The 27,910-nt window shown below is 38.7% G+C and overlaps 1 protein-coding gene across 2 annotated transcripts in view; it reads left to right on the top strand.

The window, feature by feature from the left end:
- Window positions 1-27,384, top strand: part of Stt3a (STT3 oligosaccharyltransferase complex catalytic subunit A) — a 33,214-nt gene extending 5,830 nt beyond the window's left edge. For both annotated transcript variants that reach the window (XM_036193008.1, XM_036193009.1), the window contains exons 4-18: window positions 2,899-3,020; window positions 3,381-3,526; window positions 6,701-6,791; window positions 9,013-9,119; window positions 9,795-9,959; window positions 11,301-11,481; window positions 12,197-12,352; window positions 13,801-13,892; window positions 15,757-15,912; window positions 16,140-16,328; window positions 19,024-19,140; window positions 19,257-19,359; window positions 24,336-24,524; window positions 25,645-25,760; window positions 27,107-27,384. In XM_036193008.1, the coding sequence (XP_036048901.1) occupies window positions 2,899-3,020; window positions 3,381-3,526; window positions 6,701-6,791; window positions 9,013-9,119; window positions 9,795-9,959; window positions 11,301-11,481; window positions 12,197-12,352; window positions 13,801-13,892; window positions 15,757-15,912; window positions 16,140-16,328; window positions 19,024-19,140; window positions 19,257-19,359; window positions 24,336-24,524; window positions 25,645-25,760; window positions 27,107-27,145 (1,969 nt within the window). In that variant the 3' untranslated portion in view covers window positions 27,146-27,384. The remainder of the gene's footprint in view (window positions 1-2,898; window positions 3,021-3,380; window positions 3,527-6,700; window positions 6,792-9,012; window positions 9,120-9,794; window positions 9,960-11,300; window positions 11,482-12,196; window positions 12,353-13,800; window positions 13,893-15,756; window positions 15,913-16,139; window positions 16,329-19,023; window positions 19,141-19,256; window positions 19,360-24,335; window positions 24,525-25,644; window positions 25,761-27,106) is intronic.
- Window positions 27,385-27,910: the final 526 nt, after the last annotated feature.

Genomic DNA, 27,910 nt, shown 5'->3' with positions numbered 1-27,910 from the left:
CTCCAAATAAATAAAACTTTTTTTGTTTTTAAACCTAACATTTTCTGAGCATCTTTCTTTTTTCTTTTAAGCACTGTTTTACAGATTGTCTTTAAATCCTTAAAACAATTCAGTGAAGTACAGGTACAGTTTTTTTTTTTTTGTTTGTTTTGTTTTTTTTTCTGTTAATGAGAAGACTGGGACTGGGTCCACAGTTATACATTTACTAGGTGGGAACCTAGATTTGAATGTGGATTTGTCTGATTCCACAAACTGAGGTCATTATCATTATTGCCTAAAGTTGAGTCTTAGGAAAAATGTAGAAACCAGAGTCCTAGATTCTTTAGTTATTGAATATTTAAAAACAGCTCATTCATATTTGGTAACATTGCTTAAAAAGTTCAAGGCCTGTACTTGGTTTGCAGACTTGTCATTTTGTTTTATATAGGTATTTTAAAGAATTTGGAGGTATTATATATATTTTCTTTGGGGAGCTCTGAAATTAATTTACATTTTTTTTTCTCATGAATGAGAAGATTTGCTGTGCTGGTTAGTTTTTTTTTTTTTTGAGACAAGGTTTCTCTGTGTAGCTTTGCGCCTTTCCTGGATTTTCCTGGATCTGTAGACCAGGCTCACCTGGAACTCAGAGATCCGCCTGCCTCTACCTCCTGAGTGCTGGGATTAAAGGCGTGCACTACCACCGCCTGGCAAAAGTTTAATTTTATTTATGTATATGGATGTTTTTATCTGTATATATGTCTGTGCACCATTTGTGTGCCCAGTGCCTATGAAGGTTAGGAGAGGGCATCAGATCTCCTGGAACTGGAGTTATGGATGGTTGCGAGCTGCCATGTTGGTGCTGGGAACAGAACCTGGGCCCTCTGGAAGAGCAGCCAGTGCTCTTAACTACTGAGCTGTCTCCAGCCCTGCTGGTTTAGTTTTGACTGTCCACTTGACTCTAGAGTCTCCTGAGAAGAGAGGCTTTTGCTGTGTGTTTTTGAGACAGGTTCTCACCTTGCAGCCCTGGCTGTTCTGGAACTCTCTATGTAGACCAGGCTGGCCTTGAATTCACAGAGTCTGCCTGCCTCTACTCCTAAGCACTGGAACTAAAAGCGTGTGCCACTACACCAGGCCTGGGCAGTCTCCGTCAGATTGGCTTGTGGGCCTATTTGTGATTGTCTTGATTGTTCATTAAGGAGGAAGACCCAGCCCCATTGCAAGTAGACTCAGTCCCTGGGCAAGTGGTCCTGAACAGTTTAAGAGAAAGATAACCAAGAGCAAGCAAGCAGGTAAACCCGCAGGCAGGCAGGCAGGCAGGCAGGCAGGCAGGTAGACCTGCAGGCAGGCAGGCAGGCAGGCAGACAGGCAGGCAGGCAGGCAGGCAGGCTGGCTGGCCTGTATGTGTTCATTTATTTCTTTGCTGTTGACCTGCTGCTTCAACTTCTTTGCTAGCATGGACTGTAACCTGGAATTATAAGCCAAATATTTACTTTTTCCCTATGTTGTTTTTGTCTTAGTCTAAGTACTTTACTTTTTTTGTTTGCTGTTTTTTGTCAGGGTATTTATCATAGCAACAGAAATGAAAACATAACACTTACATCATTTTCTTTCTTTTTTGAGAGAGGGCTTTATGTAGTTCAGGGTAGCTTCTAATCTGCTCTGTAGCTGTCTGAGGATGACCTTGAACTCCTGATACTCCTGCCTTCATCTCCCAAGTGCTGGAATTACAGGCTTGTGCCACCAGGCCCACATCTTTGTTTTATTTCTTGACCTAACTGTTAGAGCTTCATTCTTAGACCCTCCAGATAGGTGACTATTGAGGTGAGCTAATCAGGGGACAAAGTGTCTGTAGTAGAACTGGAAGACACTGCACACATGATCTGACTACTCCTTTTCTAAGGAGGAGCCATGCCCAGAGCTGATCTTAGTTCACTAATTTACGCTTCTCTTTCTTAGTCCGCCTCCTACCGGTAGATAGTGGACATGATTATAACACATGCTGACTGCCTTCTAGAACCTTCATCTCTTCTGTATCTCTGACAGTTACCAGAATAACGTTTCTTCATGAGGAACAGAAGGGGAGAGCTTTATGCCATCTGCTGCTTCTCCTTACCTCAGCTGCCAAAACTTGACTGACCAAGGAGAAAAGTAGAGTTAAGGAGGTGGGCTAGGTAGTGACTATCCATGGTTGGAGACCCATTTATTTATTTGGTTTTGCTCCCCCTCCCCCTTCTTTTTCATTCAGGGAAATGATTATACAGCCTGGCTCTAAAACGCTGTTTTTCCATGTATAGTTTTTTAACATTTCTTGTCCAGCACTTTATATGTAATGTATACTGTGATGTTACAGCGTAGGTGCTGTCAGACATATTTGAAATAACATGAATGGACCTTGTTAGAAATTTAAACACTCATTAGGAAGTTCTTGTTATCATGTGGGTTAAGTTTTTTCCCATCCTGCATATGGTGTTATACCAATATCTTTATATTCATTACTTAGAGGTATCCATGTGTTCTTGTGTGTGGTAGAGGAACAAAATGTATTCTTGTTACTTGAAAAGGGTCAAATCTCATGCTTTAGAGGTCTTGCCTTCTTGGTGCTTGAATTCTTTTGCTGGCTTTATTATCTACCACAGGCTGGCCTGCTGAAGTATCCCGTTTGAGTGCTTTGTATGGACATTAGACTTCAAGTTCATTTCCTTCAGAGAAAAGCAGTGCTTCAATTGATACAAGTGTAGAATAGAAATAGAAACTTAAGTTAGTAAAAATGATTTTCATGACATAATTTTTGGCAATAAACTTTATTCAAAGAATGCTGTGTTCCTTACTGGCATAATCTGAAAACGAAGCTCTTTGCAAAATAGAACACTCTGAGTACAGAGATGTGGGGAGACATGGTGCTTTTCTTTCTTGTTTTAGGTACTTTAATTATCGGACTACCCGGTTTTTGGCTGAGGAGGGGTTTTATAAATTCCATAACTGGTTTGATGACCGGGCCTGGTACCCTTTGGGCCGAATCATTGGAGGAACAATTTACCCAGGTGAGGGGGGACAGATTTGTTATGTTTGTAAGGACATTATGGTGTTTGTATGCTGTGAAACAGCTTTATTTGTTTGCTTCACTTCAGGATACTTGTAATTTCATTCTGATTATAGATTTCCAAAAGTGGGTCTTATAGAGAACATGTGTGGGATAGTAGAGATGTGAGGAGGGAGGATGTCTTACACATTCTAGATAGAATCCTTAACAGAGAAGTGTAGAAACTTAGTACAATTGCTATGATAGTATTTCTAGTGTTTTGTTAAGACCTGTGTTGTTACTTTATTGAAATTTGGATTGACACTTTTCTTTTTATTTTCTTACCAGGACAACCTAATGGGATTACTTTTTCCTGTTTCAGGCTTAATGATCACCTCTGCTGCAATCTACCACGTACTCCATTTTTTTCATATCACCATTGATATTAGGAATGTCTGTGTTTTCCTGGCCCCTCTCTTCTCCTCCTTTACCACCATCGTTACATACCACCTTACCAAAGAGCTCAAGGTAAAGGATTTGAGTGTCAGGAAGCTTGGGACTGAATGTTGTTGAACCTCTGGTAGATGCTGGAGAGGTGGAGGAATCTAGAGCCTTAAAAGGCTGAGGAGTGTTGTGAAACTTACAGGGGAGATGTACAAATATCTATTCACCCCTGATAGGGAACCAATGACAGACCAAGCAAGGATATCCCCAGAGTTCAACTTGGTGAACTGATAAGTTTTTATTGGGTTACTTAAAGGAATATGGGTGAGGGGTTACTTAAAAAAGCGGAAATGACTCAAAAGTGACAGCTACATCAATATCAATAAAAGCCACCTCAGCATGGGTGACATCTCACAAAAGCTGGAAGGCCAGAGCTTACTTACTACATGAGTTGCAAGCAGCTTGACAGTTTGGAGTGTCTTTTCCAGCAGCTCACTTTGTTTGGGCCTCTTCCATGCAGCTTGGCGGATAAGCCTCTTCTAGGCTGCTCTACTTATCTGAGAGTATCTCTGAGCAGTTACTGTTTATATAAAATGGGGAGCCAGGGGCCTAGTGAATCCGGTTTGTTTCAGGGACTTCCTAAAAGCTTTTAAGTTGTTTTCTTTCTGAAGGGTGGAATACTTCCCTTTATAACAGGTTCTTAGCTTGTTGGTTGTGACCCCTTTAGCAAACTTCTATCTCCAAAAATATTTACATTACAATTCATAAAAGTAGCAAAAATATGGTTATGAATGCTGGGCGGTGGTGGTGCACGCCTTTAAGCCCAGCACTTGGGAGGCAGAGGCAGGCGGATCTCTGTGAGTTCGAGGCCAGCCTGGTCTCCAAAGTGAGTTCCAGGAAAGGCGCAAAGCTACACAGAGAAACCCTGTCTTGAAAAACCAAAAAAAAAAAAAAAAAAAAAAAAGAATATGGGTATGAAATAGCAACAAAAATAATTTTACAGTTAGGGGTCACAGCATTAGGAAGATTGAAAACCACTGCTTTAGAACATCTTAGTGTTTTTTTTTTGTTTTTTTTTTTTCCAGGCAGGGTTTCTCTGTGTATCCTGGCAGTCCTGAAACTTGTTGTTTAGACCAGGCTGGCCTTGAACTCACTGAGATCTGCCTGCGTCTTCCTCCCAGGTACTGGGATCAAAAGCATGAGCCACCACTGCCCAGCCAGAACATCCTTAGATTTTTTTTTTTTTTTTTTCAAGACAGGGTTTCTCTGTGTAGCTTTCTGCCTTTCCTGGAACTTACTCTGTAGACCAGACTGGCCTCGAACTCACAGAAATCCACCTGGCTCTGCCTCCTCAGTGCTGGGATTATAGGCATGCGCCACCACTGCCCAGCAAACATCCTTAGTTTAAGGAGCTTCTCTTTAGGGTGGCTTGTTAGCTCTCGAAAGAAATTAGAAACTGTTACACAGTGGGGAACCAGAGGTTAAAGACAGTTGTTGAACTGAATTAGTGGAGAATATGTGCTTTATTATCATTTGCAGCTCTTTGTGCTTTTAAGGGCAAATTGCTATGTAAAGAAAAAAAATCAGCAGTTAACATATAAAATTGACACGTTTAGATTTTGAATCCCTCACCAATGTAAGGAAGAAGAGGGGAAAAAACTACATGTTTTCCAAAGTGGTTATTTCTACTGGAAATAGCACTTAGCAATTGTTTGTTGATACATTTAAAAAAAAACATTTTGAAATTCTTAAGCATTTTGGCTCAATAGTGCTGATTCTCTTCTTTCAGGTTTCTTGTTGACTTGATTCTTTGGACTCTATTTTTTTTTTTTTTTTTTTTTTTTTTTTGGTTTTTCGAGACAGGGTTTCTCTGTGTAGCTTTGCGCCTCTCCTGGAACTCGCTTGGGGACCAGGCTGACCTTGAACTCACAGAGATCCACCTGGCTCTGCCTCCCGAGTGCCGGGATTAAAGGTGTGTGCCACCACCGCCCGGCCTGGACTCTCTTCTTACTCTGTGGCTGCAGTGTTGGGGGTTCCTGAGAGATGACATGCTAGCAGGAGGGCTTGAGAAGCCAGGGTCAGTTTGGAGGACTTTTTATTCTTTGGTGTGATCATCAACAAACAAACCTTACTATTTATTTACTTTCTGATTTTTTGAATATGGTTTTATTTTGTTTCTCCTTTTTTAACCTTAAAGGTTGGCTGGTAACCCTCCCAACTTTACAGTCTGACCTCCTGACATTCTCAATCTAGGTAGATTGTCACTTTTTTGTTGAGTTGTTGTTTTTGAGATAGGATTTTCCTCTGGAGCCTAGGCTGGCCTCAGAATTGCTATCTTCCTGTCTCCACTTAACAAGTGCTAGGATTACACGTGTTTGCTATCATGCCCACTTCTTTGTTTTCTTTTAAAGTTAAATAATAACTTTATTCTTCTAGAACTGGCGTTATTGTGATGTATAGTTACTGTTAGAGGAGGGAACTAAAAAGTCTGTGATACTTGTAGCTAAATAGTCCATTCTGGTGCAAATTTTGGCTTTTATTTATTTATTCTGGGCAGAGTCTCACTGTATAGTCCTGGCTGATCTCAAACTCACAGAGATTGACCTGCTTTTGCCTCTGCCTCTGTAGTGCTGAGATTAAAGATGTGTGCCACCATACTCAACAGGCTCTGGTTTTGACAGCTCATGGGATTGTTTTTATTATTATTATTATTATGTTTTTTTGGGGGCAGCCTATTACGTAGTCCAAGCTGATTTTGAATTCATTGTGTAGCCAAGGATGATCTTGAATGTCTGCGGAGATTATAGACATGTGCCACCATGCTTGGTTTATGTAGTTCTAGGGATCAAACCAGGGTTTCATGCTTGCTAGGCACATAAATACCCTGTCAGCTGAGCTATATCTCTAATTACTCTCCTCCTACCCTTTTTTGTTTTTAGAAAGGATTGTGCTGTTACCCAGGTTGTTCTTGGGTTTGTAATCCTCTTGCCTCAATTTTCTGATATTACAGGTCTTTTCCATTATACACTATATTCCATATGGTGTATCTGTCTCAGCATATTTGTACTCAGCATTAGATTTGGTGTCCTCATGCGGAATCGACTATGAAGTTTTGGCTTTGTTGTGCTGTGTGCATTTCTAGCATCTCATATTGGCATTGGAAATTTTTGAATGCTCTCTGGGCTCCTTATAAAGAGACTAGACTGTAGGTCCTCAGTTCTCTTAGGGGCGTATCCATGTTAACCTCTGTTTCACCAGGATGCAGGAGCTGGTCTTCTTGCTGCTGCCATGATTGCTGTAGTTCCTGGGTATATTTCTCGGTCTGTAGCTGGCTCTTATGACAACGAAGGTAAGATTTAGAGTGCTGAAACGGATTTTTATTGTTGTTTGGTTTTTTGAGGTAGGGTTTCTCAGTGTAGTCCTGGCTGTCCTGGAACTCGCTTTGTAGACCAGTCTGGCCTTGAACTCATAGAGATCCGCCTGTCTCTGTTTCCCAAGTTCTGGGATTAAAGGCATGTGCCACCATGCCTGGTGAGTGCTGAAAGGGATGTGTTCGCTTTATTATCTACTGAAATTTCACAAGGCGCTGAATTTGGGTTCATCTCTATTGCTTAGCAATAATAAAATTGGACTTGGTGAGAAGATTAGAATAAGGCTGGAAAGGATCTTGGACAAGATACTCTACTAGAGAGGTAGCTGGGAACTTTAAAAAATTAATACCTGTTTACTATGTGTATCTGCATACGTGCTTACGCATGCTTTTATGTCAAGGTCAGAGGACAACTTGAAGCTTTTATTCTCTTCTGTTCTTCCCTGTGATTCCAGGGATTAGACTCAGGTCGTCAGACTTTGTAGCAAGTGCTACCTGAGCTAGCTGAGCAATCTCATCAGCCCTAGCTGGGAACTTCTTAACAGGCCTTTGTTTACTCTCTGGACTCACATTTAACTGTTGTTTTAACATTATGATCATTGTTCTTAATTTTCCTAGTGTTTCTTTAAAATTACAGTGACTTTTCTTGACATATTTTTGTTGAAACATATTGGGAAAACATAATGTTAGGTATTATAAAGATTCATAATAAATTAGATTATTTTGTTTTATAATTAAGAAATTTAAGGGATAGATGATAGATGTCCCATAATCTGCTAAAGAATATAATAATGGACCTGTAAAAATAACTCTAGCTGAGTATGATTGCATATATCTGTAATCCTGTCACTTAAGCAGGAAGATGAGTTCAAGGCCATCCTTGTTTATATAGTGATTTTGAGGCCAGCCTGGGCTACATGAGTCATTGTTCCAGAAAATAAAAACAATTTAAAAAACTTCAAAGCTGGACTGATGTTCATATTGTAATCCTAGCATTCAAAGTGAAAATGGAAGATGTTGAGTTCATCTGGGCTTCATAGTGAGTGTGAGTCTAGCTTTGGCTACATAGTGAATTTCAGGCCAGCCTGTGCTACCTAGCACAAACAAACAAAAAAACCAAACAACAACAAAAAATTAAAGCTCTCGAACTTTGTGCTTTGGGGATGTATTGTAAAGAGAAATGTATTTGGTTTTGGGAATCAAAGGAAAGCTTTTTGGAAGTGGTTGAAATTGATCTGGATCCATATTTGGGAATTTCATGAGGCAATTTTTTTTCCAGGGGGTTGGGAGTTAGGGTGGTGGTAGAACTGTAGATTGAATTTAGGGCTATGGGCATACTAGACAAGTGTTCTGCCTTGTGGATATAGCCTCAGGTTATCCACCAGTCAACTATTTAGGACAGCACCATTCCAAGTAAAAGGTCTGCCTTTATTAACATGCATATATCCTTGTATATACTTAAGAGTAGCTGGAAATTTAATGCCTACAAATAAAATAGTGTTAGGACCAATATTTACCGGTTGCTTTCTATATCCTAGTAACTATTCCAGGTGCTTTATCTGCACTGCATTTGTCTTACAATGATTTTAATATAGATATTTACTATGGACTCCGTGGACTGGAGGTGCAGCTTAGGAGGTAAGATTTGCCTAGCATGCATGAGGCCCTGTGTTTAATCCCCAGCACTGGGGGAAGAAAATTATACTCAGATTCCTTCTTATAGGAAGCAAAGGTGAAGGGATGTAAAACAATTTGCCTAAAATTATACTTGTACTGAATAGTAGTTTAGAAATGTGAATCTAGATAGTGTGCTCCATACTGTTCTGATTGTATGTGTGTAAGTGCAGGTGCCTAAGGAGTTAGAGCTAGTGTTACACAGGTATCTGTGAGTCACCAAATGTGGGTGCTAGGAACCAAATTTTGTTCTTCCAACAACAGCAGTATTGGTTCTTAACCACTGAACTGTCTTCCAGTCCCAAAAAATATAGTTTTTTTGTTTTTTGTTTTTTTGTTTTGTTTTTTGAGACAGGGTTTATCTGAATAGCTCTAGATGTCCTGGATTTCACTCTGTAGACCAGGTTAGTGTCAGACTCAGATATCCACCTACCCCTGCCTCCTGAGTGCTGGGATTAAAGGCCCAGCTCCTGGAAGTGTTCTGAACTTGTGTTGGTGTGGCTTCTGAATGTCTTATTTTCTGCAGGAATTGCTATCTTTTGCATGCTGCTTACTTATTACATGTGGATCAAGGCAGTGAAGACTGGCTCCATCTACTGGGCTGCCAAGTGCGCCCTTGCTTATTTCTATATGGTAACTATGTGCACGTATTCTGTCTCTGTGTCTCTTTCTTTCTTTCTTTCTTTTTCTTTTTTTTTTTTTTGGTGCAGGGGATTGAGCCCATACTAGGCATCTGATTTACTGCTGAGCTACTTCTCTACATATTTTTAAAATTTTCTTGCTCTCCCACCCCCAAGTTCTTTTTGAGATGGAATCTCATGTATCCCAGGTAGGCCTCAAACTCTATTTAGCTGAAAATGACCTTCTGATCCTCCTGCCTCTACTGCCTGAGAGCTGGGATTACAGATGTGTACCACAATGCCTGGATTATACAATGCTTGATGCTGAACTGAAGGCTTCATGTATGCTAGGCAAGCCTTACTCTACAATCTGAGTTATATCCCTAGTTCTCTTTTTTTCAGTCTGCTAATAGTTTTCATATTCTCTTACTGTATTTCCTCTGGGTACATGTTTCTTGTCCCATGTTTTTGTTGTATTCCATTTGAAAATGTCCTTTTCTGAGATACACTCTTTTTTCTATGTAATTTTATATCGGTCCCTTGGCTTTCTTTACTTTTCTACTTCTACTTAGATTCTGTGTGTGACACAGTAATTGGCATCTAGATTAACTCTGTAGCTTGGTATTGTGTCACGGTGTCAGCATCCTGAGTCTTCCTCAAAGGGACTGTTTTTTCTGTCTTCTCACAGGTCTCTTCATGGGGAGGTTATGTGTTCCTGATCAACTTGATCCCTCTTCATGTCCTGGTGCTAATGTTAACAGGCCGTTTTTCTCATCGGATCTACGTAGCCTACTGTACTGTTTATTGCCTGGGTACCATTCTTTCCATGCAGATCTCCTTTGTGGGCTTCCAGGTAAGCATGTGACTTTCTCTGCAGCCAAATGTTTCTAAGTCGCTTCAACTAGATTAATTTAGATTGGGTTCTCTTCAGAAGAGTATGAATTTTAATTTTTGTTTTGGGCTGATCATTAACTGAAACAACAGAATTATTGGTTATGAATTTGCTTCTAATAGCACATCAATATTTGCTGCATGCTGTTTGAATTTAATGGCTCTTTGGTTTTGGTTTATGTGAGGAGGAGGGCCAGTTTAGTTAAGCAGGGTTGATTTGAATGATCAAAGTTACAGTTTCAAAAAAGTGTAAAATCCCAGTCCTTTTAGTGCAAATGACCCCATTTAATAGGGTGAACTCTGATCATCTTAATGGGGCCTAGTGAGCCCTTCAGGGAACAAAGCACAAACCTTTTACCCAGATTATAATGTACAGTTAACAGGAAATTGTGTGTTTGGTTTTTTTTTTTTTTTTTTTTGTTTTGTTTTGTTTTTTGTTTTTTTTTTTTTTACAAAGTTCTCATCTTTATTTAGAGACAGGCAAATATTTTTAGTCACTTAATATATTCAATTTGCTATTCACTGCAAGATGTAAGAAAATGTAAGTGATATGTTAGTCCTTGAAGTTGGAGAAAGAAATACACACGCTGTTGATAGTCTACAGTTCAGTACTTCTAGAGAGTTATTTCCAGAATGTTAATAGTGTCTGGACACCTGTTAGAAATGCAGATTCTGTAGAGAAAGGAGGATTAGGAATTCAAGGTCATCCTGGACTTTAATCTAGTTCAAGCCCAGCCTAGTATACACAAAACCCTGTCTCAACAAACAGATCTGAATAAACAAACAAACAAAAAAGAACCCAGACCAAACCAAGCCAAGCCAAATGAAACAATAAAAGAGACCTGTTGAGTCACAAGTTCTGGTTATGATGCCCACTAGAGTTAGCAAACCACTGTCTATGGAAAAGAGTAACTATATACTAAAGGAGACATACCAGAGCTCGAGACATAGGAGCTATTGATTTATCAGGTTTGGAGATGACTGTTACATTGAATTTTAAATGATGAGTTCTAGTGAAAGGGACTTGAGAGAAAATGGCAGCCACACTAAGGAAGTAACCAGAGCAAATGGCACAGATGGGATTGTGATAGTGTATGGTATGCTTTGTTAGACTCCAGACATTCCTTGGAAAATATGTTTGGTCAATTAAGCCCTTCACTATATTGATCCTCATTCATTTTGGAGATTAAAACTCGTTCGACTCCTTGGGCTGAGGTAGATCAGGAGAATGCCAATCTTGGATGAGCTCATTCTGTTTGTTTTTGCTCTAATATTGCCGTATATGTCACCCACTTCTCCCCAGCCTGTCCTTTCATCAGAACACATGGCAGCCTTTGGAGTGTTTGGTCTCTGTCAGATCCATGCCTTCGTAGATTATCTGCGCAGCAAGTTGAATCCACAGCAATTTGAAGTTCTTTTCCGAAGTGTTATCTCCCTGGTTGGCTTTGTCCTCCTCACCGTGGGAGCACTCCTCATGCTGACAGGTAGAGGAGCACATCTTTTATAGTTAGATACACATGGATACAGATGTAGAATAAATACCAAAAAGATGGGCTGTTTGCTCACCACAGAAGTTCCTCTCTTCTATTTCTTTATTTCAAGCACTAAAGTCAAGCATTTAAAAAAGATTAATTTTATGTGTGTGGGTGTTTTGTCTGCATGTATGTCTGTGCACCATATGTGTGCCTGGTCCCTGAGGAGACCAGAAGAAGGCATCAGATCCCTTAGAACTGGAGTTGTAGACAGTTGTGAGTGCTGGGAAATGAGGCCTCCCCTGCCCCCCTTGTTTAAAAGAACAGGAGCAAAACTCTGTAAATATTTCTGATGGTAAGTAAAGTAAAAATAATCTTTTTTTCAATCTCAGAATTTTACTCAAGTGGAATGTTGTGGGTAAAAGTGCTCTTTGCACAGTCCTGCACTCATGAAATGGGTAACTAAGACAGTCCAGTTTCTCAGAATCTTGGAGGTAAGTTAGTCTGGAATATGATGTGGCAGAAACCATAGAAGAGGTCCTGCCTTAGACAAGGGGGAGGCAAGAACCAGGTCCACAATTGCCTTCTTACTTCAGCACTGCTCTCCATATTCAGACACTACACAGACACACTAATAATAAAAATGAAGTGGGATGTTGTGATTACCTAGCATTTTAGCTTCATGTTTTAGGACTATATGTGAAATATTTATTACCTTCTCTTCCAGGAAAAATTTCTCCCTGGACAGGGCGTTTCTACTCACTGCTGGATCCTTCTTACGCTAAGAACAACATCCCCATCATTGCGTCTGTGTCTGAGCACCAGCCCACAACCTGGTCCTCCTACTATTTTGATCTGCAGCTCCTCGTCTTCATGTTTCCAGGTCTGTCTTGCATTTTGAAGTGACCTTCATACGAATCATCCTTTGGTTCCAAATATATTGACTACCCTCATCCTTAGTTTTTAAATATTTATTTAATTTTTTTATTATGTTTTAAAAAATATCTTTATGGGGTTGGGGATTTAGCTCAGTGGTAGAGTGCTTGCTTAGCAAGCGCAAGGTCCTGGGTTCGATCCTCAGCTCCATACACACAAAAAAATAATCTTTATGTATGTATGTATGTATGTATGTATGTATGTATGTATGTATGTATGTATGAGTGCAGGTGCCTGCAGAGACCAGAAAAGGGTGTCCAGTACCCTGGAGGTGGAGTTATGGGCAGTTATAAGCTGCCCCATGTGGATACTTATACTTAGTATTCATGGCATGTTCCTTCTCTTTTTACCCAGTTTTCTTCTTGGCTATATTGAAGTTCTATGTTGAGTTTTTATAGTTAAAATTATTTTTATGGTCGGGCAGTGGTGGCACATACCTTTAATCCCAGCAGTTGGGAGGCAGAGCCAGGTGGATCTCTGAGTTTGAGGCCAGCCTGGGCTAACAAGTGAGTTCCAGGACAGGCACCAAAACTACAGAGAAACCCTGTCTCGAAAAACAATTAATAATTTTTATATTGTGAAAACAATAGCGATAAGTTAAAAAAAAACCCACAAAGGTACATTTGCACTAGTTCTTACTTCTTGTCCTACCACCATTGACATTTTAAATCAGATGCAGTGATGAATGTCTGTACTTGGAAGCCTGAGGCAGGAGGATTGTGAGTTTGAGTTCATTCTGGGCTACATAGTGAAACATTCTCAAAAAGTTGTAATGAAAAACTCATTTTCAATATTAATTAATTTTGAGACAGGGTCTATTGTGTATTTGTGGCTGACCTGGAACTTGCTATATAGGGCAGGCTGGCTTCAAACTTATAGATATCTGCCTGCCTCTACCTTCCTGGGACATGACACCACACCAAGCCCAAACAACCCATCTTAATAGGTGCATTCATTTGCTTATTTGTTGAGTGTGAATGAGATCGTGATTAGGCATGAGTCTCGGGCTATGTCAGGGGAGGGACCCTTGCCTAGCATGACTGAGGCCTGGGAAAAAATAATTTCTGCTGATTTAGAATTTATGGGAACACTTTTTCACCCATAGAAGTGTGTAAAGATGTGGAAGAGGACAAGGACCTATAACTTAGAGTAATATCTTAATGTATTTTAAAATATAGTGTAATTAACCATCTCTTCTGCTAGACATATAGGCTATTTGTGGTTGTTTGGTATTTAAGAATACTGTAGTAAGCATCTTTACATCATTTTATTTAGAATAGATTCCTAGAATTACCGAGGTGAATGTGTGAAGTCATCAGTCATATAATAAAGATATTTTTCCTTGTAGTTTTCCGTCTACAGGCTCAGCTGCTTACTTGTCTTCCTTTTTTATAGTTGGCCTCTATTACTGCTTTAGTAACCTGTCTGATGCTCGGATTTTTATCATCATGTATGGTGTGACCAGCATGTACTTCTCAGCTGTAATGGTGAGGAATTCCCTCAATTCTAGCCAAACTATCCGTGACTCAGAGGTGCTTTCTTGTTTGTTCTTTTTTGCCTGGCTGAATTAAAAAAAAAATTCTGGTGATTATGCAAAGCTGCTTGCTGTTGTTAATTCTTTTTTGGAATACACAGACATTCACACTCTGTTTGTGGGGTCTAATTTTCTTGAGTTCATAACCTTGTATTAGGCACTTTTGTGCTTCATTGAATTTGGAGCAGATTAAAGAAAAATATTTACATGGAGGCTGGAGTAACAGGCAATTGTGAGCCACCTGATGTAGATGCTAGAAACCAAATCTAGGTTCCCTAGAAGAGCCAGAAGCTTAACCATAGCCACTCCCTAGTTCCTTGTGTGGATTTTTTATCTTAAAGCTTTGAGAGTACTATCTACTGCTTTGCTGTTAAGACAGGGAAGGATTTTATGTAAGGTACTAACATATTTCTTACACTATTTTGAAACATTTTTTATTGTATTTATTTTTTATGTATATGGGTGTTTGAGTATGTCTGTACACCATGTGGGTACTTGGCATCCTCAGAATCCAGAAGAGGGAGTTGGATCCTCTGGGACTGGACTATAAACAGCTGTGTTGGTGTTGGGAATTGAACTGGGTCCTCTGAAAGAGCAGCCAGTGCTCCTAACTTCTGGGCCATCTCTTTAGCCCTTTTTTTTACTTTGTCAAATCAGAAACAGCAATTAAAATTGTATTTTTATTGGGGATGGTAGCATACACCTGTAGTCCCAGCACTTGGGAAGTAGAACCATTAGTTCAAGAATGGTCTGGGCAACATGGCTCTATCTCAGAAAACAAAATGAGCAAAAATAAGTATATAAGAAAGTAAAAATCTGGGTTGGGGATTTAGCTCACTGATAGAGTGCTTGCTTAGCAATCGCAAGGCCCTAGGTTCGATCCTCAGCTCAAAAAAAATTTTGTTTTATATTATCTTTCAGAACCTAGACACATTTAGATTTGCAGCAGAGTTTGTTATTTACATTTATGGTTTTTAAGACAAGGTCTTTTTTTTCCCCCTAAGTTTTAATTATGTATGTGTGTTTATCTGTGTATTGGTATGTGCATGTTAGTGAAGGTGCCATGGAGGCCAGAGGCAGGCTATTGTGAGCCACCCCATGTGTGTGCTGGGAACGAAATTCAATTTCTCTGCAAGAGCAGTAGATGATCTTACACCACTGAGTCATCTCTTTAACTCCAAAGATTATCATTTATTACTTATGTGTATGTGTCTATGTATGCTTTATGTTAGGAGGTACTTCTAGAGTCCAGAAGAGGGCATCAGATCTCCTTGAGTTGCCTAACAGGGGTATTGGGAACTGAACTCCAGTCCTCTGGAAAAGCAACACATATTCTTACAAACTGCTGAGCTGTCTCTCCAGCCCAACTTTTTGATCCTCTTTTCTCAGCATCTTGATTGCTGGAATTACAGATTTTCACTGCAACTGGCTCAAGTGCAATAAAGTTTAAGAAATACTTCTGGGCTGGAGAGATGGATCAGAGGTTAAGAGCACCCACTGCTCTTCCAGAGGTCCTCAGTTCAATTCCCAGCAACCACATGGTAGCTCACAACCATCTGTAATGAGATCTGGTGCCCTCTTCTGGCCTGCAGGGATACATGTAGGCAGAATACTGTGTACATAATAAATAAATAAATCTTAAAAAAAAATACTTCTGTTAGGCTATAGCTACACCACATATTTTCTATTTCACTTTTGCTGACGTAGAATAGTGTTGAAAATTGCTAAATTGGTGTCATAGTCAGTCTTCTGATAGACTGAAATCTTGTCATTTATGAAAGACTGATTATACTGATCATGATTCTTGTTCTTTTTAGGTTCGTCTAATGCTGGTGTTGGCACCTGTTATGTGCATTCTTTCTGGCATTGGTGTCTCCCAGGTGCTGTCCACATATATGAAGAATCTGGATATAAGTCGCCCAGACAAGAAGAGCAAGAAGCAACAGGATTCTACTTACCCTATTAAGAATGAGGTGAGATTTAAGTAACATGTTGACTTGGGAAAATGTGTGTGTGTGTGTGTGTGTGTGTGTGTGTGTGTTTATGTATGAGTGTGTCTGTCTGTCTGTGTGTGTTTGAGAGGGGTATTACAGCAATGTTTTGTTGGGTGGTCAGAATTAACTTGTGCAGCCCAACATGTTTTGATCTCATGTAAGAAGCTGTCTGTGTTTGGCTTATTGTGCAATTCTTTCTTCTGTAGGTGGCAAGTGGAATGATACTAGTCATGGCCTTTTTCCTCATCACCTACACTTTTCATTCAACTTGGGTAACCAGTGAAGCCTACTCTTCTCCTTCTATCGTACTGTCGGCCCGTGGCGGGGACGGCAGCAGGATCATTTTTGATGACTTCCGAGAAGCATATTATTGGCTTCGTCACAATACACCAGAGGTAAAAATTTGAGAGGAGTTGGATAGTTAGATAATGTCGAAGAAACTTGATGTTGTAGTGAATATGACATCTTTTAGATGGATAGGAAGCTTAGAAAAATGAGAAATTTTGACTCTTAGTTTTTAGTAAGCTTTAAAGACCAACCTCTATTGAGGGCTTTCATCTGAAGTAGTGTTTCTCAACCCATGGGTTGCAGCCCCTTTGGCAAACCCCTGTCTCCAAAAATGTTTATATTACAATTCATAACAGTAGCAAAATTACAGTTATGAAGTAGCAACAAAAATAATTTTATGGTTGGGAGTCACCACAACATGAGTATTAAAGGGTTGAAGCATTAGGAAGGTTGAAAACCATTGTTCTAGAGTATCTTAAATTCTAGCTTCTGTTTGGACATTTGTATTGATATGGTAGTGGTTTTTAATATAAGATAGATAAACCCACTTTAAAAGAAGAAAATGTTAAATATGTTTGCTTTTTTTTTTTTTTATAAAAACAGAAACTAGAATCAGAATCAAGGTAAACAGTTACCACCTAATAATAATGACATTAAACATTGTAAGTTATGTCTTTTGAGAATCTGAAGTGATTTCTTTTGAAGTAGCTGTTGGAAATAGTATTTCTGAGTCAGATTTGCTAAAAACCCAAACTAAGAATTTTTTTTAAAGTAGTGTTGGGCTGGGCGGTGGTGGTGGATGACTTTAATCCCAGCACTCGGGAGGCAGAGCCAGGTGGATCTCTGTGAGTTCGAGGCCAGCCAGGTCTACAGAGCAAGATCCAGGAAAGGCGTAGAGCTACACAGAGAAACCCTGTCTCGAAAAACCAAAAAAGAAAAAAAAAAAAAGTAGTCCTTAACACATGCTAGGTACATATTCTATTACTGAACTGTGTACCCAGCCCTCAAACTAAGAATCTTTTAATCCTTGCCATCATATTTTGTGGTTTGTGTTTTCCCTTCTACCTTTGTAATAGTTTTAGAATGTTTTTTATAAATTTTATAATGATTTAAAAATGTTATTAAGGGTCACTTATTGAAAATTACCTAATAACAAACCAGGAGTGTTGGCACATTCCTTTAATATAGCATTGAGAATGCAGAGGCAAGGGAACTTCAGAGTTTGGGGCCAGTCTGATGTACATGGTGAGACCCTATCTCTAAAGAAAAAAATTTAAATTACCTAATGACATCATGCTGTCCTAGCTGTACTTCATAGTCCCCATACCTCTTGATCCATTGTGCTTGTTTCAAGATCTGGAATTAGGGTATTTGGGAATGTTGGATTGCATATAATGTAAACTTTTTCTTGACTATAGATAAATGGAGGAGCAGGTGCCCCACTTTTTTTTTTTTTTTTTTAGTAAATATTCTTTTTATTATTTTTCTCTTCTTTGTATTTATAACAATTCACTTTGACAATCACAGAATCCTTTTCTTCCAATACTACAAACTGTATTTCAAATGAAATCAAAATATATAAGACAATTGCTGCTTTCTATAAAACCACTTTATATGTTAATTTGTTCCCAAAAACTATTTTTTTTTTTTTTCTTTTTGGCCTGGTTTAAAAAGGTGTTGTGGGTTGAGGATTTAGCTCAGTGGTAGAGCACTTGTGTAGCAAGCACTGAGTTCGATCCTCAGCTCCAAAAAATAACAATAAAAAAAAAATAAAAAGGTGTTGTTATAAATATTTACAGCATTTTTTTTAGATGAACATTCTTATAAACAGAAAAAGAGAATTTTATGAACAGATCATGTAAAACACTAGACAATGTTAGAGGCTTCCAGCTGTGCTATTTCCCACTTCAGATACAGCACTGAAAAGGATCATCCACCTTTCTTGTCTCACTCCATTCTGTTCACAGTAAAATTCCCATTTTCTCTAAGCAGTCTGTTTATCCATAGGAAATGGAAAGTCAAGGCCGCTCGCTCTACATGGGATCTTTCAGAAAAGAGCTCAGGGAAAATGCTTCACAAATGAGTTAAACCAGAACAGGCAGTCAGAACAATGAGGTGAAATTTCAGTGTAAAACTTGGTGTGGTCAGCAGTCTTTGTAATTAGTCCTTCCTGGATATGGGATGTATTTTTTAGAGATCTGGGTAACAATGAGTGGTAAGGGGGAAAGAAAAAAGAATAGATATGACATTCTTAATGATACCAAAAATAACTACCTAAAATACGTGTTCTTAAACTACTACAAACATAACAACTCTGTTGTGTTAAGTGAAGTTTGCCACAAGTAGCTTTCAGGCATGGCTATTATCACCAAGGTCTCTGTTCTCTGGAGCATGTGCCTTAGCTGCAAAAGCTAAGTTGACTACCATAAAGATAGAGCAGTTCTGCTCTTGTACCAGTACAAGGCTCTGCATTATGTACTGAGGCAAAAGTGTAACTGAGATTTTGTTTATTTAGTTATAACTATTTTCTTGTGGGATAATATTTTCCTAAACTGTATAGTACATATTTCCTGAAAAGTCAAAATACCAATTCTACAAAATACCTTAAGCTCAAAAAGGAAGAAAAGGTCAAATAAGACTACTGAAGAAAGGCGCCCCAATTTTATTTTCTTGTTAGGAGTACATTCCCTTTGTAAAGAAGTTTATTAAGTAGACAAGTCTTATTAAACTTGTCCTTACACCCTTCTTAGCACTTGGTTTTAAGAGCTGATGAACATTTTCCTATTTTCATTCTTGTTTTAGGATGCAAAGGTCATGTCATGGTGGGATTATGGCTACCAAATTACTGCAATGGCAAATCGGACAATTTTAGTGGATAATAACACATGGAATAATACTCATATTTCTCGAGTAGGGCAGGTAAGATGAAAGGGTCCCTTGAGTGTCTGATATATGAGGTCTACTAGGAAACTCCTTACTAGGAGAGGAGGTTGACTTGATATTTTTCTTTGAGAATTGTACACTTATTTTTCTAGGCAATGGCATCCACAGAAGAAAAAGCCTATGAAATCATGAGGGAGCTGGATGTCAGCTATGTGCTTGTCATTTTTGGAGGCCTTACAGGGTATTCTTCTGATGGTAATGTACTTGATATTATGTCTGGCTGTGGGGCATTCTTAGAGTCTTAGAAAATGTAGTGAATCACTTACTGTTTTATTTATTTATATTTATTTTTGAGTCTCGTGACTCAGGCTAGCCTTGAACTTGCTGTGTCCATAAGGATGACCTTGAACTACTGAACTACCTCCCTGGTGCTATAGCTACAGGCCTGCACCATTTGTCTTTATTTTCTCTTTTTAAAGAAAAAATTATGTGTATGTGTACACAAAGTAAAACTAACTTTCACAAAACTGAAGTTAATAATACCTATTTATATTTTTAAAAGTTAAACAATTCTGGAAGTTTAAAATAGGTGGTTGTCTCATGTCCCTAAACTTAAATAAGCCTCTTTAACATTAGTGCCCAGAACCAGTAATTCCTATCTTCGGTTACTTAGGTTTGTTTGTTTGTTTAGTTTTGAAGTGCCTAGAGCTTACATGTGTTAGGCAAGCATTTCCCCACTAAGCTATGCTCTCAAATCTTTATATTTTAAAATCCCTGCTATTCTGTGCTTGATTAGTTTTAGCTGTATTATCTCTTTAAAAAGTTGTTTTATTACATTTATTTATCTGTGTGTATTTTGGGAGGGGGGGCGTCTTGCATGTATCCCATAGTATGGAGATCAGAGGACAGCTTGTTGATTCTCTACTTACACCGTGTAGGTCCCAGGCATTGAGTTTTTAGGTCATCCAGCTTGGAAGCAACCTTTACCTGTTGAGTAACTTCTTACAGCTGATGAAGCATTTTTACCTTCATCTCACATTTCTCCTCTTGTCAGTGTTCTTAGTATAGTTAATTTGCAACTTTTGATTAAATCTAGGTAGGTGTTTTGAAATCATACTGCTCAGTCAATTCTCGGGTTACATTTTATCACAAATATTTTCTTTTCCTACAGCTAGTGAGTACTTTATATTTATATGTTAATTTTCTTTGTATGTGTAGCTACTTCTTCACAATTTGCTTCTTCAAACTCAGCCCTATGGCTACTTTTTGAAGATGCTTATTTTAAATAAGACTATTTCAAATGTATCTTATAAAAGCAAAGTAAAATTGATAACAGCAGGAACAACAAACAATTATCTCAGCACTATTTGGTAGTAATTATCTGTCTGTCTTATCTGTCTATCTTATCTATAGTACTATCCAAGTACTATATTAATATATATTTGCTTATGTGTGTGTCTATTTATGATATATGTATATGTGTAATTGAAAGGATAGTTCTGTAGGGTGTGACAGTGCACATCTGGAATCTTGGCACTTGGTGTACAGGAAGAGCGCCCAGTTTGAGTCCACCTTGGTCTGTACAGCAAGATCTGTTTTATCTATTGAAAAAAACAAAGGACCACAATTAGTTTCTTGAAGTCTTTTTTCCACTAATATTAACTAACCACTGTCAACTGAGTAGAGTATGTTTGATGTTGGAATAAAAGTGTCATTATTTGTAGCATATTAGAAATTTATGAAATACAGGAAGGGAGCAATTATCATTAGTAACTTGCCATGAAAAGAAATATTACTTAGTGTCTTAGTTATGGTTTCTGTTGGCTGTGATAAAACACTTCGATCAAAAGCAGTCTGGGGCGGAGAACATTTATTTCATCTTACAGCTTGTCCATCCAGGGAAATCAGGGAAGGAATTCTTATCTAGTCAGGAACACAGAGGTAGGAGCCAGTACAGAAGCCATGGAGGAGTGTTGCTTACAGGCTTGCTCCTTGTGCTTTGCTCAACCTGCTTTCTTATAGTATCCTGAATCAACCAGCCCAGGGATGGCCCCCTACACAGTGAGGTCCCCCACTAATCACTAATCAAGAAAATGCCCCACAGGCTTGCCCAAGGGCTAGTCTGGTGGGTACATTTTCTCAACTGAGGGTCTTAATATTCAAATGACTCTAGCTTGTGTCAAACTGACAAAATAAAAGGCAAAAACAAAACACAAAATAAAAGACCCCCAAATAAAACTAGCTAGCACTTAACAGCAACAGGTCTTGATTAGAGAGTGGTTTTAATTTTATTTTATTTGTGTGCATGTGTGTGCAAGTCCAAGGTTGACTGGTCTCTTTCTGTGACCTGGGACTTGCCAGTTAAGCTAGGTTATCTGGGCTGGGAGTCCTCGGGATCCACCAGTCTCAAATCCCTAGTATTGGGATTATAAGTATGTGCCACCATGCTACCTTTTATATGGGTGTTGGGCATTCAATTCAGGTGCCTATGTTTTTGTGGCAAGCACTTAACTGACTGCAGCCCTCAGATTTTCTTCTTTAAAAAACTTTAGACATGGACTTGCTGTATAGCTAGGGTGGTTTGTAACCTGGTTTGTAGTCTAGTCAGACCTCCATCTTATAGCAAGCCTCCTTCCTCTGCCTTCTGAGTGCTAGGATTTATGGTGTGCACCACAATATCTGGCAGTTAAAATGATTTAATAAATAAATAAATAAATATTCCTTCCTAAATATGTATATTTCTCCTTTATTTTATGTACATTAGTGTTCTTCCTCCATGTATGTCTGCACCATGTACATGCAATGCTCACAAAGGCCAGAAGAGGGCATCAGATCTCCTGGGACTGGAGTTAATATACAAATGGTAGTGAGTCCCCACATAGGTACTGGGAATTGAACCCGGGGTCCCCTGAAAGAGCAGCCAGTGCACTTAATTGCTGAGCATTTATCTAGCTCCTAATTAAATTTATTTTTAAAGTCTTAAAGTGTAACATTTGGAAAGGTGCAAATATTGTTAAGTCTGTAGTTTAATGAGTTTTCACAGAAAAACAACCCACATAACTACCACCCAAATTGTTACTAGTGTTCTAGAATATCTTGCACTCCCTTGCAGAATCTACTTTTTTTTTTTTTTTTTCTCGAGACAGGGTTTCTCTGTGTAGATTTGGAGCCTGTCCTGGACTAACTCTGTAGACCAGGCTGGCCTTGAACTCACAGAGATCCACCTGCCTCTGCCTCCCAAGTGCTGGGATTAAAGGCGTGCACCACCACCGTCTGGCCAAAACTACTTTAACTTGTTTATTATGTAGGACTATAAAAATGTGGTGAAAAATCAGATTTTGTGAAGTCAGATTGTTGCTTACTAGCTAATTGTATGCAAAGAAAGACTTATTCAGAAAAATGGGGGAAAAAAACCCCTGAGCTTCCTTTGGAGATGATGTCATATTTTTGAGTTGTTGAAAGAATGATGATTTGACAATAATCTAACTGTGGGAACTAGTCTCTTTTTTTTTTTTAAAGTAATAGAATACTTTCTGAAGACATTAAAAGTAATGCAGAATATTCAATATCTAGCTCTGTGAAAACATGCATGTAACAGTCATGAAAGACAATTCCTCAAGACTGTATTATTAAACTGTATTAGGCCGGGTGGTGGTGGCACACACCTTTAATCCCAGCTCTTGGGAGGCAGAGGCAGGAGGATCTCTGGGTTTGAGGCCAGCCTGGTCTACAAAGTGAGTTCCAGGATAGCAAGGACTAAGCAGAGAAACCCTGCCTTGAAAAACAAAATAAATAAAAAAATAAATAAAACAAAACTAACACCTGTATTAGTAGGAGTTCTGAAAGTTTGAGAGTGATTATTATTGTCGTTGTACATGTTGTCATTTCAACATTTCAGCTGGGTCTGTCAGTGAATACTTTCTGAATTTTAAACATCCCACCCTCCACAGTATTATGTGCCAAAAGACAATCTCAGTTGTGTTTGATTTTGCTTCAGTTGCTCATTCCCAACTCACCTTCAGCCTTTAGTCATTATTCTTTGCTTGGTTCTAGTAAACAATAAGTAAGGTAATGGTTGGTGGAGTATGCCTAGCTATAATCCTAGCATTCCGAATCCACGTGGAGGCAGGAGGCTTGTGTTACTGCCTAGGTTGGCCTTGAACTCTTAGTCTACTCTTAATTTAGCTTCTTTGGTGCTGAGATTATAGGCACAGGCAAGATGATGTTTTCTAAAACAATTAACAGGTCTTTGAAAATACATTTTCTGTTGCTTTTAGGAAAGTTTCATTTCTTCTTGGACATATCTTACTGTGTTTTCAGTGTTCTTAATTTTAACTTTTTATTCTTTTTTTTTTTTTTTTTTCTGAGACAAGGTTTTTCTGTGAAGCTTTGGAGCCTTTCCTAGAACTCACTCTATAGCCCAGGCTGGCCTTGAACTCACAGAGATCCGCCAGCCTCTGCCTCCCAAGCACTGGGATTAAAGATGTGTGCCACCACCGCCTGGCCCTTTTTATTCATTTAAATTTTTTTTTCAGACAGGATCTCACTATGGAGAGATATCTGGCCTGGAACTCAATATGTAGACCAGGCTAGCTTTAAACTAACAGTGATCCACCTGCGTCTGTCTCCCAAGTGCTAGGGTTAAAGTCATGTACTACTACACCTGGCTTCTAGTTTTACTTTTTATTGAATGTTTATGAAGGCTTAAAATAAAATATTTGATCATAGTACAGATTCTTTTATTATGGAAGCTTGATGCTGTGTAGCTCAGGCTGGCCTTAAATGCATAAAACTACTCCCTCAGCCTCCCAGTGCTGGGATTACAGATAGGCATCAGTGTGCCTAGTTTCCACTGTGTATTATACTCTTACAGCACCTCTAAATTGGTATCAATAATACTTCCGGTGCTTACTTAAGTATATGTGGTTACTGGCAACTGCTTGAAATAGCTTAGCCCTTCCTGATTTCTAGGAATACTTTCAGTTGTGGCTTAAGACTGTACCAATAGCATACAATTTCAGCCTTTAACAAACAATTTCTAATAAAAGTTTTTTTTTTTTTATTTTTAGGATATGCTTTGCTCACACACTTTCTTGTTTTTTACAGAGTTAAATGACAGCTTTCCTCTTAGAAAAGTATGATGGAAATTTCCTTAGGAATAGTGACATTTCATTGAGTTATTTCTATCCACCAGCCTCTCTGATACAACAGTCCTTTCCTTCTTCCTCCAGATATCAACAAGTTTCTTTGGATGGTCCGCATTGGAGGAAGCACAGATACAGGAAGACACATCAAGGAGAATGACTACTATACTCCAACTGGGGAATTCCGTGTGGATCGTGAGGGGTCTCCAGTGCTGCTCAACTGCCTTATGTACAAAATGTGTTACTACCGCTTTGGACAGGTCTACACAGAAGCCAGTGAGTGATAGCTAACACATACTGTGTTTTCCAGGTTCTGCTCTTAGTCTTTTTAACTCATTTAGTCCTCGCAGGAGCCCAGAAGATAGAAACTAATATTAATGTCATTTTATATATGAAGAAATTGAAATAAGTAATAGGTTACTGAACTAGCTAATATCACATGATAGAATTCAAACTCAGTCTGCCTGTGAATTCTGTACTTTAAAACATTTATCTTTTGTTTGGGTGGTGGTGGCACATGCTTTTAATCCCAGCACTTGGGAGGTAGAGACAGGAGGCTCTGTATGAGTTTGAGGCCAGCCTGTTCCAGACAAGTTCCAGGACAGCCAGGGATACACAGAGAAACCCTGTCTTGGAAAACAAAACACGGGTTGGGGATTTAGCTCAGTGGTAGAGCGCTTGCCTAGCAAGTGCAAGGCCCCGGGTTTGATCCTCAGCTCAAAAAAAAAAAAAGGAACAAAAAAAATTGACCTTTTATTGTGAATGTCTCAATAAAGAATATTATAGTCTGAGAAGGACTAAGGGATAAAGAAAAAAGTACTTTTCCAGTTTTTTAAATGAATACATTTGGTCAGGTTAGATCCTGTCCATTTTAGTTTTGTTTCTGCATCTGGGAAAACTTTTGTAGTATATACAAGTTTTGAACTCATGATCCATGGAAGGGTTATTAGTGTTAGGTCTCTGGATAACAGTCCTCTGGAGTAGACAGGCTTGAAATTCACCTTGTAGACTTATAAGCTTCATGGATTCTGCCAAGTATCACATTGGACAGGATGCAACTAGGGTAGCACTTGACTTGCCATTTCTTTCTTTTTCTTTTTTTTTTTGTTTGTTTTTCGAGACAGGGTTTCTCTGTGTAGCTTTGCGCCTTTCCTGGAACTCACTTGGTAGCCCAGGCTGGCCTTGGACTCTCAGAGATCCGCTTGGCTCTGCCTCCCGAGTGCTGGGATTAAAGGTGTGGCTTGACTTGCCATTTCTATCTAATGCTCTGTCTCACAGACTCTAGTCAAAGTGCAGGCTGAGGAACAGCCATCAGTGCAGCAGTTGGTGTATAGCTTCCATCTCTTTAGGAAATCAACTTGCAGAATAGAAAAGATTTTTCTCTTGTTGCTTTTAGAGCGCCCGCCAGGCTTTGACCGTGTTCGAAATGCTGAGATTGGCAATAAAGACTTTGAGCTTGATGTCCTGGAGGAAGCATATACCACAGAACATTGGCTGGTCAGGATATACAAGGTAAGTCGGTGCTACATAGTAATCTTGTTCTAGTATACAGTTTTTCCAAATAGGGACATTTTTAATGGCATCTGGTTTCAAAGTAGCTTGTAACTTACTTGAAGTGTTAATTATTTTTAAATTGTGTGTGTGTATGTGTACAACTTTGTGGAGTCTCTTTACGTTTTTATAGATTCCCAAGATTGAATTCAGGTCATCAGGCTTGTATGCAATTTTACCTGCTAAGCTATCTGGTTAGGCCAAAATGTTACTAATCATATTTTTGATTATTTTTAGAGAGGATTGGCAGTTGTTATGCCAACATTTCTTTTTCTTTAAAAAAATTTTCTTTTACTACATTTTTATATAGGAGGAAGTATTATATATATGTATGCTACATGTGAGGACAGCTTGTAGGGGTCAATTCTTTTATCATATGGTTCCTGGAGATTCAAATCAAGTTACCAGGATTGATGGCAAGTGCCTTTACCCACTGAACCATTTGCCAGACCAGGACTTTTTTCTTCCTTCTTTCTTTATGGTTTTGGGGATAGGGTCTCAGGATGCCCCCCAGGCTAGTCTTAAAAATACTATTTATTCCAGGTTGGCTTTAAACTCAGATCCCATTTCTTCAGCCTCTGGAATGGTTGGTTGTATTATAGATGTGGCCACTGTACTTGGTTCAGTAATAGTGTTCTAGGTAGGGTTTGAAATAGCTTGGGACTTGGGGGAAATGCATGTGTTTGTGTTTTTGAACTATGTTTTATTTATTTTTTCTTTATTTTTTTAAAAAAGGAATTTTTTTTTTCTCTAAGATTTATTTATTTATTATGATACAGCATGTTTGACTGCAGGCCTGAAGCGGGCACCAGATCTCATTACAGATGGTTGTGAGTCACCATGTGGTTGCTGGGAATTGAACTCAGGACCTCTGGAAGAGCAGTCAGTGCTCTTAACCACTGAGCCATCTCTCTAGCGCCGAACTATGTTTTCTTTTTGCTGAATTTTTGACACAGAATCACATGATGTCATGTAGGAATGTGTTACATCTTTTATATGAGAACAGGTTGAACCAGATATAGCATCTATGCAAAGGCAGGGGATTGAGTTTGAGGCCAGCCTAGGCTAAATATATCTCAAGTAACGGAATAAAAAATGATTGGGGTCTTTTGGTCAATGCCAAAGTTAGTCTATACTGTTTCTTAAAGGCTAAGTTGACAGTAGGTAGACCCTAATTCATGCTTATTTATTCACATTGTCAAACAAGCAACAGAGTCTAGTGTGATCTTTTCTGCTCTGGTGGAACTAGTAGATCTTGCCAAGGAAGAACTTAGGGTACATACTAAACTGATGTCTTTATGTTGCAGGTAAAGGACTTGGATAATCGAGGCTTGTCAAGGACATAAATATCACATTGTGCCGATTTATGCTTCGCACTGAGCGCGTCATATTAAGGACGCCGAAGATTTTTTTTTTTTTATATATATACAGTTTATAAGAACAGAGCTGGATGGGATTAGAATTGTCTGGAAGTTTTTCCCTGGACAGTATGGGCTGGGCCAAATGAAATGATTTTTGTAATTCTGAGCAGGTTACCAAATGAAATGTCATGGCTTTACTTGGTCAATTAAAAGGGGGTATTTTTTTTTTTTTTTTTTTAATGTGCCTTATTTGTTTTGACTTAAATTGGCTGATTTGAGGATCACAAGAAGTGATTGGATGGAAGACCATATCCATGTTCTAGGTCCCCAGATGAACCAAATAGGAGCATTTTCTTTCTCCTATCAGCAAACTCAAGGACTAGCTCTGGTTCTACAAATATAAAAACTTTTTCACACTTCTTGTTTTATAGCACCCGGTACCATGCTTTGCATATAATGGGTGCTTAATAAAAATTTTTATCAAATGAATAAATGTTTTTGGGACCAGAAAAGTGCTATTTCTGAGTAAGGAAGACAGCTTTCTTGCTGTTATACCTATGTTCTCAATGTCTATTTCTTTAGAAGCTCTTTGGCTTTGTAAGGACAGAAAGTTGCTAAGTATCCCCGATCTCACCAGGATTCTTTTAAACTAGTTATAGTTTTTCTTATTCTAAGCAGGTAGGTGAGCCAAATGTGACTAATCCAATAGTTTTTAAGACTCAGTGAAACATATTAATCTGAGAGGAAGAC

Source organism: Onychomys torridus, chromosome 7 (genome assembly GCF_903995425.1).
Source record: "Onychomys torridus chromosome 7, mOncTor1.1, whole genome shotgun sequence".
Lineage (NCBI taxonomy): Eukaryota > Metazoa > Chordata > Mammalia > Rodentia > Cricetidae > Onychomys > Onychomys torridus.
The sequence above is the reverse complement of the archived record's forward strand: the minus strand, read 5'-3'. Positions and strand labels throughout refer to the sequence as shown.